This window comes from Oryzias latipes, chromosome 9 (genome assembly GCF_053564925.1).
Source record: "Oryzias latipes strain Hd-rR chromosome 9, Olatipes_Hd-rR_3.1".
NCBI classification, from domain to species: domain Eukaryota; kingdom Metazoa; phylum Chordata; class Actinopteri; order Beloniformes; family Adrianichthyidae; genus Oryzias; species Oryzias latipes.
The window spans coordinates 10,352,641-10,374,593 of record NC_136245.1 but is presented as its reverse complement, the minus strand read 5'-3'; the positions used below and the strand labels follow the sequence as shown (position 1 = coordinate 10,374,593).

Sequence of the window (21,953 nt, the reverse complement as noted above, 5' to 3'; positions counted from 1 at the left end):
CACTTTGTGTTTTGTTCCTTGATTTCCTGTTTTATTTTGTAGTATTTCCTGTTTTGTTGTTGTTTCGAGTTTTACCTTGCCCCATCAGTCCTGAGTGTTTCCACCTGTGTCTTGTTGCCTTGTATGTATTTAAGTGCTGTCTTTCCCTTCCTCCTGTGCTGGTCCATATTGTATTCTTCCCCGGTTTTTCGAGCTGAGTGCTTTTGTAGTGTTTCGAGATTCTAGCCTGCCGTATGCAGTGGTTTTGTTTTTGTCTTTAGTTTATGTTATTAAACCCTATTCCCTGCATCCTCCTGCCTCCTCTCCTCTCTGCGCCTGGGTACTCCCTCTTCCTCTCCCCGTAACATACTCCTTCGGCTTCTGCCTACCCCTAAACTTATCCCTCCAATCAGAGAGATATGGAAAAAATACTGTCTTCAAATCCGGATGTTACTACTTCTAGATGACATCAACAATATTCACAGGTCATCTACGTTAGGGCATAGCTGCCAGTGCTCAGAAAATACATAACAACATTGGTTTTATAACTTTAAAAAGGATGGCAAAAACAAAAAACTCAATACTTAGATTTAAGTGTAAACTCCCCTGCTTCAGAGCACACCCACGTGAAGAAATGTGTTTTTCCTTCACACCATAGTGCGATGCGGATCATCCTAGGGGTGATAGGGATAGTCAGCCCTACATTGCTATGACTCCACCTTAAAAAAAAGCTTTTGGACCTTGGATTCCACTACACCTTCAAATGCTTCTACAATTAAAGCAATAGGGAAGAGCCAGAGGGGTAGGAAAGCAATTCAAATCCGTCACCCACAGCATACCATTGAAAAAAACGAACCTGTCGGCCACCTGTGTGCTGAAGACACATCTGTGAAACAAAACTACTGGTAGCAATTTGAAAAAAACAAAAGGTCAAACTAAAGTCAAAATTTTAAAAAAGTAAAAAGAAAAAAAAAGTTGAATTTATTTATTCGTTAAGGCAGACATGGAAGAAACATTTAGTTACTATTCCGATTTGATAATTAACAGTTTTCCAGGATCATTTTGTAGTCTTGTTCATCTGTTACCAACTGTAGTTTTTGTTGTTGTGGCAAGTTTGACAAACTGTTTCTTTATTGGCTTTATTAAGGAAAAGTTGCCACTGATACATTTTGGCATATTTTTTTGATGTGAATAGAATGTTTGTTTGACATGAAGGGCGTATATTCTTCCTCTTGGAATTTCTCTACAGCATTTTTTTTTTAATAACCAGAATGCATTACACAAACTCAATACTGTTTTTTTTATATCAAAAGATGAGAAACCAAAATTTGGAGTACTATTTTGTAAATTTGTGTGAAGTTATATTTATACAGTATCTGTCATCACCCAGAATGAATGGGGAGTGAATGAATAATGGACACATTGTAAGCACTATAAGCGCCTGGAAAAGTGCAGATAAATCTAATCCATTATTATTTTTTATTATTATTTTTTTATTATTATTATTTGTGATTGTTTTTTCTTATTTTTGAATATAAAAATATACATACAGGCAAACAGAACTGGAGCGGCTGGGTAGCTCGGTTGTTAAGGTAAAAGGGCTGCCACGCAGGAATCCAGGGTTCGATTCCCTGAGGGGAATAAATAATGGTACTGGGGGGAATTACCATATCAATAGCGAGCAATTAACATTACCCAGTGGGGGTCCTTGGGCAAGGCCCTTAACGTTGCTGTCTCTTCAGCATGGTGCGTCTGCAGCTCACTGCTCCCTCAGGGGATGGGCCAAATGTGGCAAACAAATTTCCCACACCTAGGTGGGACTTTTTTTTTTTTTTACAAAATTTAATGCAAAATGTATGCTCATCTTAAAACTAAAGACAGATCACCAAACAGAAAGCCAGCAAGACTAAATATTTCATACTTATGCTCAAGTTTTATGGCTTAAATTTAAGAAATCTTTAACTGCGGGTGATTGTTTGTCCTAAAACAAGGGATTTTTCCTTATAATAAAATATGAGCCTCATTCACAAGTCTGCTGTGCTTCCTTGTCATCAGTCTGCCATCACTGTAAGAAAGATCATGAACCATTTGGAGAGAATCACTTCTTTTCAGCTTCTACCTCCAGAGATGTGGAGTGCAGCCACTGATAAAGAAGCCAGACCTGACTCCAAATGACTTCCACATTACCTCATTCATCAACATCAATTAACCCTCTGCCAGTGAAGCTCTGCTCCCTCAAAGTGCAGCAGACTGACAGAACAATCTCTGGAACAGTTTCCGAGGAAAAATGGACTTTTCTGCACATTAAACCAAATGATGCATCTGTTCAACACTTGCACTGACAGACAAAAAAGAAGTCAGATCTTTTAAAAAAAATGCGTAAAAGCAACATTTTTTTTTGCTTTTATACAATTGATGTTGACATATGACTCCTGATCAAGTATCTGATACAAGTTTTCTCTACATTTTTGTAACTCAGTTATTACATGATGGCTCTTTACAAAGTAGCTATAAAGTAATATCAACATTTGCATAAATCCTTAAAGTATTACAGTCATTTGTGGTTAAAATCATCACTCTTGGTATTATCACTACTGTTGGTAACTGTATAGTTTCTTATCTTTCTATTTTTTTTTGACAAATCTTTCAGTTTTTTTCTTTTATAGTTTTTTATAATTATATGGAATTTGAAGCCACCAACATACATACAATAGAAAGAGGTAATAATGCTCATTGATGTTTTGCATCTGCAAACCTCAACTTAAAGTGTGAGTTTTACAGCAGTTTTGGTTTCTGCTCAGTCAGATACATTTACTGACAGTTTTTCTGAAATTTCGCAACGCAATAGTTTAGCCCAGCCCTTTTACTCCAAAAATACCATAGGTAGGAAAGAAAAACACACACACAAAAGTCAGGATTTGAAAACATTAAAGACCAGGGGCCTCATTTATAAAACTTTGCGTAGGATTTGCGTCAGAAGTGGCGTACGGATGAAATATAGGACGTGTGTTCGCACAGGAATATTCGGATTTATAAAACTGCGCACGCACATCTTATGCATCTTTCCCTTATTAAATCACAACCAATTCGAAATGCAGCGCAGCTTTTGCGGCTTCGTGTCACGCCTATAGTTGCCCATAAATAGTCCGTGAAACGCCCACGAATGAATATTCATTGATTGCGAAATCGTGGCAAACACCGAGAGGAAATCAAAAAAACATAACTTCACTCAATGTGAAGTAGAAGTGATCATTGGCGAGGTGGAAGAAAGAGGGGAGGCAGAAGGGTCCGTTGCCAGAGAGAGAAGGGAAAAGGCAGGAACATAGGTTTGAGAATAGGGACTCTTAACGTTGGCACAATGACAGGGAAAGGCAGAGAGCTGGCAGACATGATGGAGAGAAGGAAGGTAGATGTACTGTGTGTGCAGGAGACAAAGTGGAAGGGCAGCAAGGCACGTAGTATTGGAGGAGGATACAAACTGTTCTATCATGGTGTTGATAGGAAGAGAAACGGGGTAGGAGTGATTCTGAAGGGGGAGTTTGTAAACAGTGTTCTAGAGGTGAAAAGAGTCTCAGACAGGATGATGAGCTTAAAGTTAGAAATTGAAGGGGTGATGGTGAATGTAGTCAGTGGGTATGCGCCACAGGTTGGCTGTGAGTTAGAAGTGAAGGAGAGATTCTGGAGTGAGTTGGATGAGGTCATAGACAGTTTTCCCAGAGGAGAGAGAGTTGTTATTGGAGCAGACTTTAATGGGCATGTTGGTGAGGGCAACAGAGGTGATGAGGAGGTGATGGGCAGGTTTGGTGTGAAGGAAAGGAATCTGGAGGGACAGATGGTGGTGGACTTTGCGAAGAGGATGGAAATGGCTGTAGTCAACACTTACTTCCAGAAGAGAGAGGAACATAGAGTGACATACAGAAGTGGAGGTAGGAGTACTCAGGTGGACTACATCCTATGTAGACGAGGTCATTTGAGAGAGGTTAATGACTGCAAAGTGGTGGTAGGAGAGAGTGTAGCCAGACAGCACCGCATGGTGGTGTGTAAGATGACTCTGGAGGTCAGGAAGAAGAAGATAGGGAAAACAGAAAAGAAGACCAAGTGGTGGAAGCTACAGAATGAAGAAACTTGTGAGGAATTTAGGCAGAAGTTGAGGCAGGTCCTGGGTGGTCAGGATGAGCTTCCAGATGACTGGGAAACTACAGCAGAGATTATCAGGGAAACAGGTAGGAAGGTGCTAGGTGTGTCATCTGGAAAGAGGAAAGACGGTAAAGAGACTTGGTGGTGGAATGAGGAAGTACAGGAATGCGTCCAGAGGAAGAGGTTGGCTAAAAGGAAGTGGGATGTAGAAAGGACTGAGGAAGGTAGACAGGAGTACAAGGAAGCGCAGCGTAGAGTGAAGAGAGAGGTGGCAAAGGCCAAACAGAAAGCTTACGATGAGCTTTATGACAGGTTAGACACAAAGGAAGGAGAGAAGGACTTGTACAGGCTAGCCAGACAGAGAGACAGAGATGGGAAGGACGTGAAACAGATAAGGGTGATTAAGGACAGAGATGGAAAGGTGCTAACAACTCAAGAGAGTGTACAGAAAAGATGGAAGGAATATTTTGAGGAGCTGATGAACGTGGAAAATGACAGGGAAAGAAGGGAGGAAGATGTGGTTGTGGTGGAGCAGGAAGTAGCAGAGATTGGAAAGGATGAGGTTAGGAAGGCTCTGAAAAGGATGAAGAGCGGAAAGGCCGTTGGTCCTGATGACGTACCTGTGGAGGTATGGAAGTGCCTAGGAGAGACAGCAGTGGAATTTCTAACAAGGTTGTTCAATAGGATTTTAGAGAGTGAGAAGATGCCTGAGGAATGGAGGAGAAGCGTTCTGGTCCCGATCTTTAAAAACAAGGGTGACACGCAGAACTGCAGCAACTATAGAGGAATAAAGTTGATGAGCCACACAATGAAGCTGTGGGAAAGAGTAGTGGAAGCCAGGCTTAGGAAGAAGGTGGAGATTTGTGAGCAGCAGTATGGTTTCATGCCCCGTAAGAGCACCACCGATGCCATTTTTGCTTTGAGAATGTTGATGGAAAAGTACAGAGAAGGTCAGAAGGAGCTGCATTGTGTGTTCGTAGATTTAGAGAAGGCGTATGACAGGGTGCCGAGGGAGGAGCTGTGGTACTGTATGAGGTCGTCTGGAGGGGCAGAGAAGTATGTCAGAGTAGTTCAGGACATGTATGAGAGAAGTATGACGGTGGTGAGATGTGCTGTAGGTCAGACAGAGGAGTTCAAGGTGGAGGTGGGACTACACCAAGGATCAGCTTTGAGTCCTTTTTTGTTTGCTATGCTGATGGACAGGCTGACAGACGAGGTAAGACAGGAATCTCCCTGGACAATGATGTTTGCGGATGACATTGTAATTTGCAGTGAGAGTAGAGAGCAGGTGGAGGAACAGCTAGAGAGGTGGAGGTTTGCTCTGGAAAGAAGAGGCATGAAGGTCAGTCGTAGTAAGACAGAATACATGTGTCTGAACGAGAGGGATCAAGGTAGAAGCGTTAGGTTACAGGGGGCTGAGGTGAAGAAGGTGCAGGAGTTTAAGTACTTGGGGTCAACAGTTCAGTGTGATGGGGATTGTGGAAAAGAGGTGAAGAGGCGAGTGCAGGCAGGTTGGAGCGGTTGGAGGAAAGTGTCAGGAGTGTTGTGTGACAGAAGAGTGCCAGCAAGACTCAAAGGAAAGGTGTACAAGACAGTGGTGAGACCAGCTCTGCTCTATGGGTTAGAGACGGTAGCAGTGAGACAGAGACAAGAGGCTGAGATGGAGGTAGCAGAGATGAAGATGTTGAGGTTCTCCTTAGGAGTGACCAGGTTAGACAGGATAAGGAACGAGTACATCAGAGGGACGGCTCATGTTGCCTGTGTTAGCGACAAAGTCAGAGAAGCCAGACTGAGATGGTTTGGACATGTTCAGAGGAGGGATAGTGGATATATTGGTAGAAGGATGTTGGAGATGGAGCTGCCTGGCAGGAGGGCAAGAGGACGGCCAAAGAGGAGATATATGGATGTCTTAACAGAGGACATGAAGTTGGCTAACGTTAGGGTAGAAGATGTTCATGATAGAGTGAGGTGGAAAAGGATGATTCGCTGTGGCGACCCCTGATGGGAAAAGCCGAAAGAGAAAGAAGAAGATTGGCGAGGTGGAAAAGAGGAGAAAAGTGTTGTTTGGTGGGCACAGTGTGGGCATTACTAATGCCGAAAAGGCACGTGAGTGGCAAACGGTGGCAGACGCAGTAAATGCTGAAGCCTCACACCCTCGGACCGTGGCCGAAATGAAAAAGAAATGGTCGGACATCAAATTCGAGGCAAAAAAAACGTCTGGCGCTGCATCGCCAGAGTGTGTCTGCCACGGGGGGGGACACCGGAGCTGACCCCTCTTGATGAGAGACTGGCGGCAATAATTGGGGAATCCCTTTTAAGTGGAGTGGTGACTTAGGCGCAGGGGGAACACAGACGCGCCAGATGCACTGGGTGACACCCCCCCAAAAGCCCGCAGAGATCCAACAGGACGGCTCGAGGAAGTCGGAACTGGCTCATAAGCCACTCGTCCTCGTTTGCCAGCAAGTCTTCTTGCTGTTTAAAGATGCGTTCACTCCGAATTCTTCCATTTGCTCTCATCAAGAGCGCAAGATCAGCCATTGTGCGTCATTACGCATTGTGATGGGGCATTTTATTTCCCTCCATTTAATTACATCTGACAAGCTACAGATGTCGGTAATAATCGACGTGGAAATGGGAAATTGATCAGCGCAAATGTAATTTCTTGTTGCTTTCTGAATGGTTGAGACATACGCCATACATTGTTTTATCAAAAATAAAACAAACTAAGGGCATATGCATGAATACCATAATTCCGTAGCTTATGAAGAAATGTTTTACTATGTAAACAACTTTCCCCAGTGGACAATTAAAATGTCCGTCTGTCTGTCTGTCTGCACATATCTGCTCCGCCAGACGGACACATTGACGAGAATATCAGTTTTGGACATTATTTCGTTGTGTGAACTATATTATTTATGAGGATGAATTGCACAACATGCCAATATTGCAGAACATATTTCACTTTTCTTTCTGCAAATAGGTGTTCATTTGAATTTCTGTTGTAATTTTCGTTTGATTTTTTTTTGTTTGTTTCACTGCTGATCGATCAAACGGGTGTTCGTGTAGGCTGTTAATTGTAAGACTTGCTTTGTGAAGTCTTCCTGTTATTTATGAGAGGCAGTATTGTCATTTTCATTTTCACTTTCACGTGTTTCTTCCATCTGCCGACGGTGTCACCGTTTCTCATATCACCCGTTTTTGTGCGTACGCCTGGGTCAGAGCTTGCGTGAAGGACCGCACATTTTCCCGTCAAGTTTGCTTTTTATAAATCTCAATTATTGCGTAGAGAGTGGCGTACGCCTTCTTTTGTGCGTACGCAACTTTTATAAATGAGGCCCCTGAAGAGCAGGAAAGGTCCAGTGTTTGAAAATGTTCTTCCTACTCAGTCAAACAGACTGTAGAGTCCATGTGGTTTATCCTGCCCTCCCCCATCTTTACTTCTCTCCAGTCTGGTCCCAGCAGGTGATCAGCACTCAAACATCCTGCTTTTCAAACCAAGAGTTCCACTGTTTATTGAACGCATATAAAATATGATGAAAACAGTTGCTTAAATCAACTGTAATGATGTTAACCACACACAAAAATCACTTGTTGGTCGACTATCATAAAATTATGGGAAGAATTTCCACTTAAAGCAAATCTGTTAACCTAGCAAAACACTTTTTTGAGAGAGAGATCTGAATGTAAATATGTAGGTGGAACATAATTTATTGTAACAAGATACCAAGGAGCAGGCCAACTATTGTAAAGGTAAATGCAGCAAAACAAAGTATGGTCTGACTTGATCTTCTTAGGTCATCTCAGCTGGTATTTTAAAGGTAGAAGATACTGAATTTAATTAGGTACGTCTTAAAATAATAGTAAACATTTTAGTAAATTGTATACCCCCAGAAAAAACAAGTTCAATTCAAAATCAAAAAGGGATTAGGCTTAGTACTGTCATGGCTGCCATGGCTGGACAGACACAAACGTAACCATTCTACAAGGCATTTTTGTGCTGACCCATGCCTCGTGCATCCCAAGGCCCCAGAACAAGCAGAAAAAAGGAAGTACAAAATGGCAAAATGGGCAGGACCTTTGGCGCAGTGTAGCCCCACCCCCTTTCCCCACATCATCGCTGAGAGCTCTGTTTGCATGCTCTGCCGCCAGAATAGCAGCAGTGCAATAAAAAATATGAAAGCTAACATGGATATTTGTTCTGAGAATTTTAATTCATTGCAGCACATTTATGTTGAACACTCCACCATTTCTTGAAGCTTGAGCGGGCAAGGGGGCGTGCAGAGGGGGAGGAGGATGAGCAGTGAGACTGTTGTCCGCCCACCGCAGTTTGCACGTCACAAATGAGAACTTTTTCAAATGGCATTTTTTCATCTCCTCCTGATTCACCACAATTTGATTTAAAAAATACCCAGAAATTCAAATTCAATTCAAATTCAAATTTAATCTTAAATTCTTTTATATATGTCCTCCATCATAAGTAAAGTGCTCCTAGGAAATGTTAAAAACGGCAAGAAATATATTTTCCCTGGAGTCGGTCTTTAACAACCAGAACACAAAAAAATCTTAAACAGAATAAACCGTTACAACCCACAATGCAAAGGGGCAAGACTTCTGCCACCTTTTATGTTTGCAATCTTTTGACTTTATGCGTAATATGAGTTTGCAAAAGGTCTAATGGTTAAGTTGTTACATGAACATAATTTCCAAATGGGAAATCACAAAACACAAATTAATAAAGTAAGTGCTGCATGTTAAATTTAGGTTAATGCCACAAACGCCCAATTTTCTTTTTTTTTTATAATGTACAATATTTTTTGGATGTGCCGTTAAAAACTATGAGAAATGTAATTGTTCTAAACACTTTTAGATTTCCTAACAGAAACCAAAAACTTGTTTCCAAAAAATGGAAACATCTACAGGTTAAATATTTGACAGGAATTTAAAATGTTTAAGGTTTCTTTGAAGATCTTCGTAACATTGTGTACTGTGCTACAGAAGTTGTGGCTCAAACCACATATCCAGTTGAAAAAAGAATCACATTTAATTTGGATTTTTGCTACAGGCTTTTGTTCTTGCTAGTTCTGGCTTTATAAATCCTCTGTGCATTAGAACAAAGTTCTGATTTTTATCTTCGACCAGCAGGAGCTGCCAGGATGTTTCGGCCTGACTGCCTTCAGCGAGTCTCAAGGTTTGACTAGATGTTGAGTTTGTATGTGAAACTGGGCGTTGGGATGCTGTGAATGGAGGGGCATAAAGAGGCAGACTTTCTTCTGGAGCCCTCCGAGCTCCAACATGACAGGTCTTTATGATTTGAATGGAGTGGAGGGAGCTCAGCGGATAATTGATCGATCAGAGTTCCACAAAAAAAAAAGCCACTGCCTGCAACTCATTTTTATCCTCTTTTGTCACTGTCTTTAAAAGGAAAGCAGAGAGAAGAGGGTTTGTTAATGACTCTGTGTGGTATATTTCTGCTCATTAAAATTAAACAATACAAGGACAAAGATGTGCTCGTTGTTTCAAATGACACAAAGCAAGCTGTTTTGGTGGCAAACTGTTTTTTAGTTTCTGCGGAAAAAGTAATAGCAGAGCAGTGAGGCAGAAAAATCTTAGTGCTTCAGGGCCAACGAAAAGAAAAGTATTAAACGGCATAGGGCCAAAGTCAAACATGTCATGTTCTTCTGCAAGAGCCAAACAAACAAGGCAGTTATGACCTACAAATCAATTGGTGTATTTATTGGACTTATTTTAAACCCTGATAAATTTCAGTGAGTTGTGGTTGGATGATTAAAAGTTTTGTACATTTTTAGCACACTCCACACAGATGGGAACACAAAGCAGATCCCAGGCAGCAAGGCCAAGTGGGACACCCATGGTTTTAAAGCGGGCAGAAAATGTGGGCCCCGAATGGGTTTGTCCGCAGTTTCTGTGGTGGCCCCAGCTGTGTTTGCCCACATTGGTTTAAGTGGGCACTCAGTGATAGACAGCATAGCGAGTGGCACCACCCATGGGCCGACAGAGCTAGCTGTCCACCGGGCGCAACCCACCCCACTGAGTGCCCACTTAACCCTGTAAATGAAACCAATTTAATGATTTTGTGTGAGGGAGACACATGCTACACACACAAACTGCATAGTCGACGAGGGAGTCACATACTCATCTGTGGGGGCGGTATTGTTTTTGTCAGGGTCTTGACACGGTCTCACCCCATGAACAAACAAGACACGATCAACATCCCCCTTCCTCCATCAACTCTACACACACAACAAATATTGGAGTGTTTTGCTTTGCCTAATCACTCTTAGTTTCTTTCGACACAGAATCTCCCACCTAGCCACCCCTGCTGTTCTGACTGATTCAGTCAGTGAGTGTTGATTTTTAATTATCAATCCAATAGCAGCCAGTCAATATGGTTAGCATCCGACATGCTGGTATTTCTCTTTTAACTACAGCAAGTCGATACGTGATGGTTGTAGTACTACATCATGTCAGTCCACATAGCTGTGCTCTGCAGTTTCAAGATGTCTGTCATCAGCAGATTTTAGTTTTGAAAAGTGAAACAGATGGAATCTCCGAAAACGTTTAGTATTTTTGATATTTGAGAACACAAACCATCATAAAGACAGCCCCAAACACCAATGACCACATCAGTAGCAGGTATTTTCACCCTTTGCTGCAATGACAGTTTGACAGCAACGTTTCATGCTCCTCACTAGCCTCATGACGTTGTTCTGAGGCAATGCATTAAACTCTTCAACAAGTGCTACAATTCTGTCAGGTCACTTGTGGATGGTGTTACGATCATTCAGTCTCTGCTTCAGCTGGTCCCAGACGTGCAATATGGGGTTCAAGAGAGGGGACATTGTTGGCCATACCATGTCAGGCCCTCCCACTTCCTGAAGTCCAAATGTGATAATTCTGGTACGATGTGGTGGAACATCATCATCCATAAACAGAAGGTTTAGGGTGTGATGGTGGAATTGGGGGATGATAAAGGTTCCATGATGTCTCTGAAGTAAGAACATACAGTGACTGGACATTCTACAATAATCAAAATGGGTTTTGCACTGAATGGTGATGTCTGCCTAGACTGGTGCTCATCCTCCATCAAAGTGAACCCTGAGGACCATGTTGACTTCTAGTAGGGCTGCACGATATGAGGAAAACTTGCGATATGCGATATAAGTGATCAATATGGCGATAACGATATAATTTGCGGTATATAAACAAATAGAAAAATAACCAAAACCATCATTCCCATTTCATTGAAACAGTTTAAAAATTATACTCCAAATGACTCTCATCGACATAGGTGACAATCGTCTAAGATAATAGGCCTCCATCTGATTGGTAAACAATGGGTAGGCGTCCATCTGATTGGTCAAAACATAAAGGGATTTCTTTGATGCGTTAAATGCTTCAAGCTGCCATAAGATTGTTTTAACACATTTTGGGTTTATGATTTATTGCGATATTCACCGTCTTTCGCGATATGCATATTGCAGAGCTGGATATTGCGATGACGATAAATTTGTGGTATATTGTGCAGGCCTAACTTCAAGTATTGTTCACCTCACCTTGTCCAGGAACAGCGACGACCATCATTTCTGTGCAACGTGAATGGACACTCATCAGTGACAAGTATGGTAGACCATTCCTGCATTGTCCAGGTCCCATGGTCTTGTACCAATTGCAAACATTCATAGCCGTGTCTTGGTGTCAGTGGAGTTGTCTGGCAAACCCTAGTATCCTTCACTCAGATTTGGTAAACGGGCCTGCAGCTGTGTGACATATGCTAATCCATGTCTGAGTGTACAGATCCTTAGGTACTGGTCTGATGCAAGTCTTATGATGAAAATTTGAGGCAAGTTTACCTGCAACCTGACTGCCTACAACCAACCTGAAGGCGCGCTATGGCCAGTTGGCGTTGATCGCTGTTAAGCCACGTCGTGTGTACATGGCTCTTTAAATGATGAACTTGGAATGGCTTACTGGCAAAATTTGATTTTTATACTCACAGAATGTTGAAATTGATGCCACATTGAGAGGTTTTTCTTTTAGGAGTTGTTTTGGTTTAGGACCTGAATAAGTAAGAAACATAGAGACCATTATGTGGAAAACATTAAATGAGGTGTGTTCATCATCCTAGAAAAATTGACTCTCTGTCCTGAAAATCTGAGAAGTGAAACAAACACTGTAAACGCGACATCCACGGAGTTTTTCACCATATCCCTAACATATCCCGAAATGTATTTATGTATTTATTTGAATATTTTATAACGTAAATGAATACCTGGTTCTGCTTTGTTCTATTAAACCTTTTGAAAAAAAATCTGCTTTTAATTTTGCATATTTTTGTGACAGCTTTTCTCTATTTTTTCTCTTTCAGGTTCAGCTTTGTGACTCCGCTTGATAAATGTCAACCCGCTCCAGTATTTGCATGCATCCTGTCTCATCATCCAAACGTAAGTTAAATCTCTTTTCCAACCAGATCAATCGTAATTTATTGTTGACACTCAGGAGCAGCAGAAGCTTATTAAAAAGATCCACAAGAGTGTGTGTGTGTGTTTGTGTGTGTGTGGGGGGGGGAAAAAACTGTGTGTCTGTCACGTCTGTGGTGTCTGTGTGTCGCTAAATTAAACTGACAGACTGGCTTAAGGTTTCAATCACTGCCTCACCGTCACTTTGTGTGCTTGGTGACATGAGTGCCATCGATATAGAAGAAGGATTAGCATCTATCATTTTCATAACTCTTTGTATTGCCAAAAAAACTATTTTAATAAATTGGAAAAACAAGAAAAATATAAACATAAGTCAACACAGAAATCTGCTGTTTGATCATATCAGCTTGGAAAAAATGTCAGCCCAAAGCTCAAGTAACTTTGAAAGAATTCAGTCTCTCTGGTCTCCTGTGGTTGACTCCATGACTTAGGGGGTGGAGGGCTTGGTCGTCGCTGCTCCTTGCCCTTCTGCCGTGGTTTGGGGTGGGGGTCGGGGCTTCCGGTGCCTGGCGGGGGCGGTGGGGGGCTCCGTTGGTCGGGGGGTCGGGTCCGGTGCCTGGGTGGGGCGGGCTGGGGCGCTGCGTGGTCCTCTGGGCTTGGGTGTGGGGGTGCGTGGTGGGGGGGTGGGGTGGTGGTCTGGCTTGGCTTGGGGGGGTGGTCCCTTTGCCTGTGCTGGGGGGGGTTGGCGGGGGGCCCTGCTTGGGTGGGGGGGGGCCCAGCGGCGCCGGATGGGCTGCCCATCTGCACCTGGGGCTGGGATCGGCCCTTCCCTGGCTCTGAGACGGGACGGGACAACCCTCTCGGGGCCCCCGGTCGCTCTGGGTGTCACCCGCTTCGGCTGCGGGGTCTGGGGTGGGGTGGGGTGGGGGGCTTGTCGGCCCTGTCCTGTGGGGGGGGGCGTTCTGGGGGGGAGGGGGGGAGGGGGGGCCCATTATTAGTACGGGTCGGGGGGGCTAGCGGGTCGGGGTCTCCGCTGAGGCAATCAGTGGTTGCCTCGGCCGGTTGGCCTCCTCGGTCCCGTCGAGGCCTGACCAGAGCTCTTCTAGGGCCGGCGTCTGGGGGTGGGGGCCTGGGCTTGCTCCGGGGGGGGGGGGGGGGCGACGCTTTCTGGCTCCTCTCTCTCTGTGTGGGGTGGGTGGTGCCGGGCCTGGGGTGTCGGCGCCTCCGGGGGTGGGCCCCTGGGCTGGGTGGCCCTGGCCCCTTTGCTGGGGGTGGGCTGGGGGACGGCTGTTTGACCACCGGGGGACAGTCTACCAGCTGTCCCCAACTTACCCCCTTCCTTATATAACCTCATATTAGGGTGAGGGGGTGGGGGGTCTAGCCTGCGATGCGCCTTGGGGGGGGGCTACTTGGGAGTGGCCCCCCTCCTATGATTGCCGTATGGAGTGGGCCCCCCCTCTTTCGGTTTTATTTGCACCTTAGACATGTAGGGTCCTTGGTAGGGGGGGTGCTTGGACATCACTGCAAGCAAGCAGCAGATGTCCTCCTAGCACCCTACCCGCCAATTTTAACCGCACCTTAGACATTTAGGGCCCCTTGGTGTGGAGGGTGAGGGGACATCACTGTGAGTAATCAGGAGATGTCCCCTTAGTGCCCTACTCGCCAATTTTAACTGCACCCCCCTTAGTACACACACCCCTCCCCCTTCAATATATACATTCAAACATAAACACACACACATGCACACAAACACCCTCTCAAACACCCATACACGCACACACATTTTACAAGGAAGGTGGGACCTGGGTCCATCTGTCCCCTACCCCTTCCCTGGTGGGGGGTGCGGGCCCCTTGGCGATGGCGGCCGTGTCCCTTGGGTGCCGGCTCCCTGGGCCCGGCGGTGCTCTCTCCGCACGGTGGGGGGGTTCATATTACACCTGAGCCGGGGGTGTTCGTGTCCCTGGGGGGTGGGTCCTGGTCCTTGCCCCTGGGCGCTGGGCCCCGCCAAACATCCAACATGGCCGAGCCTGGTCGGGCCATATTTATAACATCCCTTGTGGGCCGCCCTTTTTTCCCCGGGGTTCCCCCCTCCTGGGCGGGGGCGGCGGGCCCCTGCCTTGCTCCTACCTGGACCAACCGTGGGCCGGGTGGGTGGCTGCCTGGAGTGCGGAGCGGGTCTCCCTTGGGGGGTCCTGGCTCGTACCTGGGGTCGGGGCGGGGGGATGCCCGGAACTCCTGGGTGGTGGTGGGGTGCTCGTCTGGGGCTGTGGGCGTCCCTCTCCGGTGGGGCCCTGCGTTGGGCTCTTCCGGCGCGGCGGGGGGCTGCTTTCCTGGCTGGGCTGGGGCGGCGCTCTCTTTCCCTCTGCGCCTGCCTGCTCTCTGGCTCTGGGGGCCTCGCGGCGGTCCTGCTGGCCCTGGCCTGGGTGGCGGTCTTGGTCGCCCGGGGGGCGGTTGTTCCCTGCCTGTTCCCGTGTGGCGTTGGGGGAATTCCGGCTGCCGCTGCTGCTGCGGCGGGGGTATGGGTGTGGGGGTGGCTGGGCGCTCCTCCTCCTTCTTTTCACATTCCACCATCCATTTTAGAAGAACATAAACACTCACCTGAGCACAGGTGTTAGCTCACCTTTGCACTAATAGTTTGCATGATTGAATGAATGAAAGATTTCACACTAGTTGGTTTAAAGGCATAGGTATGCGTTCGTGAACACTATCTGTTCTGTGTGCATGTTGACATGTGGACATTTTTGCGGCTAGCAGGTGTGTTGATAATATTTGAGTGTGTGTGAACAGGCCCCGCCCTTTTTGTACTACATTTGAACCGTACCGTAACGATAAACAACCAGTAAACCTGTCTGCTCTATGCTGCTTCATGGTCTTACCCCCCTTCCCCTCCTATTATCACCCTCCTACCCCCCCTCTCTCTAACGTCCCTCTCTCTTCTTCCCCTCTTTCCTTTTCCGTCCGGTCCAACACCAAAGATTTTCAAACATGATTGAAATTAATAAAGTTTGGCCTCAATTACAAAAGGGGTTTATTCAGACATACCTTTGGTTTGTCTGAAGATGAATAACCCCTCTTGTTAAAATAAAATATGTCCAACACAAGAGGCCCTCAGCTCTCATCTGTTTGCCTAGCTGTTGGACAGGACAAGTTAAAAGAAAAAAAAAAAATTAAACTGACAGAAGGCTGCACAACCAAAGGATCTCACTGGCCAATATATCGCAAAGTAATGATTTAAGGACATTGTGTTAAATGCGTCAAAGCTCAGTAAAATTTCATTTAGTAACATTTTAACAACATCATTGCATTGTGTTATCAAAGGTCCAGTTCTTACAGACTTACTGAAATAGTTGACTCTTCTTTTTCGAATGCATCTTTGATATCTTTGACATGAAAGCCAGATGTTTGTCTTTTTTCTTCAAAACAAAAGCCAGCTGTTTGGGTTTGCTTTCTGTGTGCAAACCAGACAAAAAAAAATACCCAGCAAGTCTTAGGTGATAGTATTTAAGGGATATATCCCCTGTGACACAGGAGTTGGATCACTGTTTCATTTAAGTAATGAAGTAATCATAAATGTCTTGAAGAGAATTGTTAGAATATTTACTGAATTGACTGATACAAAAATTTTAAAAATATTCAGATTGATAAAAATTAACCTAAGAATAATTCAGAAATAATGCTGGCAGTTGAAAATTCCTTGCAAATATTTCATTAGATTTGAATGCATTCAGTCAATATTTACTAAATAGAAGTAAATTAAAAAAAACAGGGTGATTGGTCGTCAGGTCTGTTTTACATAAGTACTTGTATCATTAGTGGCTTTAACTCTGTTGAAGAATATGCATTTCCTGTCTTTTATTAAGGCCAGTTTGATGCATAGTATTTGCATCCTTTGCACACTGCTGCTTTTGCATCATATTTAAGTTTAAAACAAACCATAATTTTAGGATTCTGTCATTGAAATGCAGGGCTATGGTGGCCTGGAAATCTTGTTCCCTCAAATAAATAGTTTGTTGTAAAGAACAAATAATTTATCGCACCAAATTTTTGTGTGCACAAATTAGTATTTCCTGGTCAGAAATTAGTAATCAGATTAGTGGGAATAAAAAATACAAAAATGCGTTTGTGTGCACAAACTTTTGTATTTTATTTGCACACAAATGAATATTCTGTGGCCACAAATTAGTCATAGGAATTGAAAATACAAAAATACGAATATTTTTATTTTTAATGTTAGTATTTGAATATTATTTTTATTTTTATTTCGCACAATTTGCTAATTTGTCAACACCGATTATTAATTTGTGCACACAAATTAGAATTTTATGGGCACAGAAATGAGCATTTAATGGTCACAAGTTAGCATTTTGTTGTCATAAATTCATAGTAGGAATTAAAAATACTAAAATACTACAAACCTACAAATTTTATGCACACAAATTTGTGACCTCTAAATGATAATTTATGCACACAAATTCATATTTCATATGCACATATGACATGTCATGTCCAGGGCTCGACTAGGCAACCCAGATGGAGGAAAGCTTGGGCAATACTTAATAAAGCACAAATGATTAAATACAAAAAGTACAAATTGAGTTGAGGGGAAAAAACTTACACAACTACACAGGCACAAAGAACATAAACAGTGGAACTGAAATACTACTTAAACGAATATTCAAGGTTCAGGCAGCTGGATACCACTCCACAGAGAACTACAGGTGAGTGGGATGGGTGTTGCCCTCCAGGGGGAGCCACAACCAGCCTGCACAGAAAACAGAAAGGATGAGGACAGCAAAATACAACTCAACGTCATAAACCTTCAGTTTCTCCTTGACATTGTCTTTATTAGCCATGAACTGAGGTTGAACCTCCGTTTTTGATGGTAAATTAAGGGGAATGGCAAAAACAGTTCAGCATATTCTTGAAGTTTTAAGGCTTTTCTTTGGTTAGTCTGACATCAAGAGTATTTTTAATCATAGACTACTTATAAACAAAGCCTCAAAGAATGTTAATCATTTTACTTCAGAGGTCAGTCATGTTTCTGGCAGTTAAAACAGGTTGTTTGAAAGTTTCTGGTGAGGGGAAAAAAGTGTTGCCAGGTCATTTTTGGTTTGTTTGTCCTGTTTTCTCTTTAATGGGATCCAGCTCCCTTCCTGGCTGCTCTTAAGGGAGCTGTACATCACCTGAGCTGCTTCTGGACGCCTCGACCAAACGTTACAGCCTGGCCTCAGATGAGATAAAGCCCTTTAGACTAGGCATGAGAGGAAGATTTAACGACGGAAGATAATTCACACAAAATGCTTTGGACTGCCAAGCTGACATGTAGTTATTGAAAGCACTTGCATGGAAGATTAAGTTGGGGCTGTGTTTCTGCGCCCGCTGGTCTTTACGGTCCCACCAAGAGACGTGGATGTGTCTTCACTTCCTGCTACACTGCCCGTTTACAGCATATACATATAAAGGCCATTACAAATGCAGTCATTCTGTTTTTATTATTCGTTTTTAGTTTTTTAGCTCTCAACAGCCACGGAAATCCTTCCATCTTATTTCATGGAATGAGTGGCCATCTGTGAACTGTGTTTATGGAATATTTTGAAGCAGGTCAATTCCAGGACACACTCCACTCCAGTTGCTCCTCAAACTCCTTGGAGGTCAACCAGGAATCATTGTATTGATGATTTTTCAGAACTTTTTGAACCTGAGCCTGTATGAATTATTTATAGAAGCTGTTTGGATGGCTTTATGGACCTGTTGACATTTTTCAAGTATCTTATGATGGAGGTATTTTGTAAAATACAAGTGGGGCTGCGATTGCTGAGTATCACTGAAAAAGATACTGCATGTTACCAATTATAATGATTAGGAGATTGTTGTATGAGGCCACTAAACTGCTGATTCTCAGTATGACTAGCTGGTCATGAAATTGATCAAAAAGTGGAGCATGATCTTTGTATTTTTCTGTATTTCTTCAGAACATTACCACAGTTGTCTGTGAAACAGTTTGGTACTCCTTTTATAGGAGTTTTAGGTTGTCCAGGTCTGTAGAGGGTCGTAGACGGCTGTGGCATGCATCTCAAAGGGAGTGTCGGTGTGCTTGCAGTTCCCTTGTGGCTCATGCAGCGACCTTAATAGATGTTATAGAAATGGAATTTTTGATTGTTGTGTGTGAGGTCAGTGTTTTGTGAAGTATTCATAAGGATAATGTAAGTTGAGCTACATTTATATCACCCTCGGAAACACGCACCACTTCCAATGAAAAGTCTATGTAAACACGCGTATATGTGCGTTTCGGGCTTACGCTTTTTTCCGTCGCTACACAAGTCTCAACGACTGTTTTCGGGCTCTACGTACATAACTTGTGGCCACTGAATGCACGTTAAACCAGTTGAACTTGGACCAATCAGGAACTCGTATTTGGTAGTGACATTTGGATGGCGTCCCTTTCAGTTCATAGAAATGCCAGCCATTTGAAAATTGAACATAGAGGGGGAAATAATAATAATAATCGGGTTTATACCCGGCCAGAACACCAAGTCTTTCACATATCGGAATAGAGCTGTGAAAGAAAAAGCCTGGAGCAAGATTTGCAGATTTGTACTGCTTTGACACTTCGCACCAAGCCGCTTCCATGGCAGATATGCGCTAGACTCTCATAACGTCAGTCCAGTGTGAACACCTTGAGCTAAAGGCGTGTTCAAGAACAGCGCGTTCATTAACTGCGTCCCATGACTGGTGTGAACTTTTTAGTCACAACCAAAATTCCCATGTCTTTCTTCCACATCTGCACCAAATGCAAACTTCTGGTGTGAATGTAGACTGCAGAGTTGTTGAAGTGATCATAAAGGCATCCACAAGTCTTTCCTATTAACGGTTCTCAAATTGAGCCTTTGGGGAAAAAGCTAGTATTAATACTAAGGGAGGGCATATTAATTTGCTGGCTGGGGGCCAATTAGGGTTTGCTGTCACTGTTCATGCAGACTACCTATGGACTAATTTGACCTCTCCAGGCCTGAGCTGCATGATTTAAACTCCCGTCTTCTCAGGTTTTCATGTAATTGAATATGAAAAATTATGGTTGACATGTTGCTCAGTCCATTAAAGGAAAGAACATTAACATGCCAACTCCATTTTGCTGGAAATTTGGTTCTGATTTCTGTTACCTGAAAATTTGGCTGCACAATTTCCTTCATAGTAACTAAGAATTTAGTTTTAATGTATAGAGGAAAGAAATATTTTACCACTTTCTGCTGTTTTAGCCCAAGTATTCTTTTTGTTTGCTTTACAATGTGGAACTGGCATGGATACATGCTTTGCAAATGCACAAGCAGTGTGTGTTGCATAGCAACAAAATCCTCCCAGTGTGCAATGCCATCTTGATATAAATCCAGCGCTGGTATAATGGTTCCTCACTCAGCTTTCACAGAGACAAAAGCTGCTGTTAACTTGGCTGTTACATCAGTTAATGAGCTGCATTGAGTTGGGTTGACTGTAAAACCACAGGGTGTTGCAAGAGTGCAGTCGATTTTTTTTTCACCCCTCCACCACAACCATCTATAAAGTTCTCTTTCTGCAGCTGCAAGACTCAAAACTCCTGAAACCTTGATCACATCTCAACACGAAGAATGTTTTCTTCTTTCTTATTTTTTTTAAACCTCCTTCATGTTTAAAACTCAATGCTAATCTTGAGGTTATTTTTAAGGCTGGATGTTGCTCTCGCATTTTGAAAAGTTAGTCATCTCTCACAGTTGCAAGTTCTAACTGTTCACTGCGAAGATACCCAAGATTTTTCATCTTAAAACTAGACGTAAATCTTACTGATCTTGATTTTAGATATTTAAGCACGGTAAGTTTGTTTGAATTTAGGAATTAGTGGCCACTTTTTTGCATCACACGTATATCGGATTTCAAAAACATATTTACTAATGTTGACCAGCTCACACAATGCAATCTATTTGATACTTGCAAAGATTTAAAACCCTGTTTTTAGATATTCAAGATAATTACCAGATTTTTAATTCGCTTTAATTTATCTTTGCCTTTTCCAAGCTTTTCCCAAAATAAGCAGTCAAGATTTTTTTTGATCTCATAAAGACTTCGGAACCAGAAATTAGGAAATTATTATTAAGATAAGTAAAAATCCTTTTGCTCCATGCTGTTAACAATAGAAAAACTTGATTTAAGACAAAAGAACCTCAAATTGTTTGATTTAAGAACTGCTAAGAACTGTTCATTAGACATCTACATTATTTTTGAATCAAAAATTTAGATTCATGTTCTAAGAATATGTGCTAGCATTAGATTTATGATTTACGATTTATTTTATTAAGATGGGCCAGCTTGTACTAAGATCATATTCTCATTTTGTTCACATTTTGTTCTTAAAATAAATAATTTCCTCCTATTACATTAGTTTTTTTTTAAACTGTAATCAATATGAACTACAATAAGGTGCATAAAAACTCCAAAAATACAATTTACTCAGAAATAGCAAAAAATACTTATTATTGGGCTGTATAACATCCAATTTGAAGAACGGTAATTCTATTAAACAGTATGCTTTTTCAGCTTTTTTCATTCCTTTTTTAAATGCTTGTGTGGAACCTCTTTTTTCTATTCTGATGTCTAATCACAAGATTAATAAGTAAAAATTACTTACTGTACAGACAGATAATTTTACTCCTTTTCTCCAGTTTTCTTTTTAAGATTAGTGTTCTTTTGCTTTTTATGGCTGCCTGTACCTATGTCTCGAATTTAACTTCTCTGTCATCTGTTAACAACTTCTGTGTGATGGTTCATAAATCGGATTTAATGTCAGCTTTTCCTTAATAATTTCTTATGGCACCAAAAATCATAATTTCTAAGCATCTGGCAGCAAAACTGCAACAACATGGCAGGAATTTGCACGGACTTTTGTTTTTAAACTTATTGAAGAAAAGGATGAATCAGAGGGGAAGACGGATTAGTTATGAACTGCAGCTCCTGAGGAAACGAAGAGAGAGAAAGTCAGATCACGCCTTTCAGCCCCTCCTGTGTGATTAGCATGACCCCCCAAATAGACTCCACATTCTGCATTTCCACGTCTAACTTAATATACAAAGTAAGTATTTGCCAGCACTGCAAAAACTGAATCTTAAGAAAGTAAAAACCCCTTTGTTTCAAGAACAATTGTCTTATTTTTTGTCTTGCAAGAGATGGTAGAAAAGAAGTTTTTCAATTGTAAAATATTTTTTGTTTTACAAAACATGGATTAGTAAATAGAATATTTTTCTAAAAATAAGAAAAGCTGCTACCAGAGAAAGAATTTGACTTTTTTCTGAGGGGCCTGTTTTTGCAGTAAGACAGACAGGTCTAAACCTTGACTTTGGAAATGTTTTGAGGAGAAGAAATCTAAAAGATTCT

General features: G+C 42.6%; 1 protein-coding gene across 22 annotated transcripts in view; it reads left to right on the top strand.

Annotated features, from left to right (window-relative positions):
* Positions 1 to 21,953, top strand: part of arvcfb (ARVCF delta catenin family member b) — a 265,441-nt gene that overhangs the window by 35,779 nt on the left and 207,709 nt on the right. For 18 of the 22 annotated variants that reach the window (XM_078952635.1, XM_078952629.1, XM_078952628.1 and 15 more), the window contains exon 2: positions 12,503 to 12,578. Coding sequence is in view for 12 of the 22 variants with exons in the window: in XM_078952607.1 (XP_078808733.1) it covers positions 12,530 to 12,578 (49 nt within the window). In the remaining 10 variants the exon portion in view is untranslated. Of the gene's footprint in view, positions 1 to 12,502; positions 12,579 to 21,953 lie in introns of those variants that run through there. The other 4 variants (XM_023958693.2, XM_078952626.1, XM_078952613.1 and 1 more) reach the window with 2 other exon arrangements.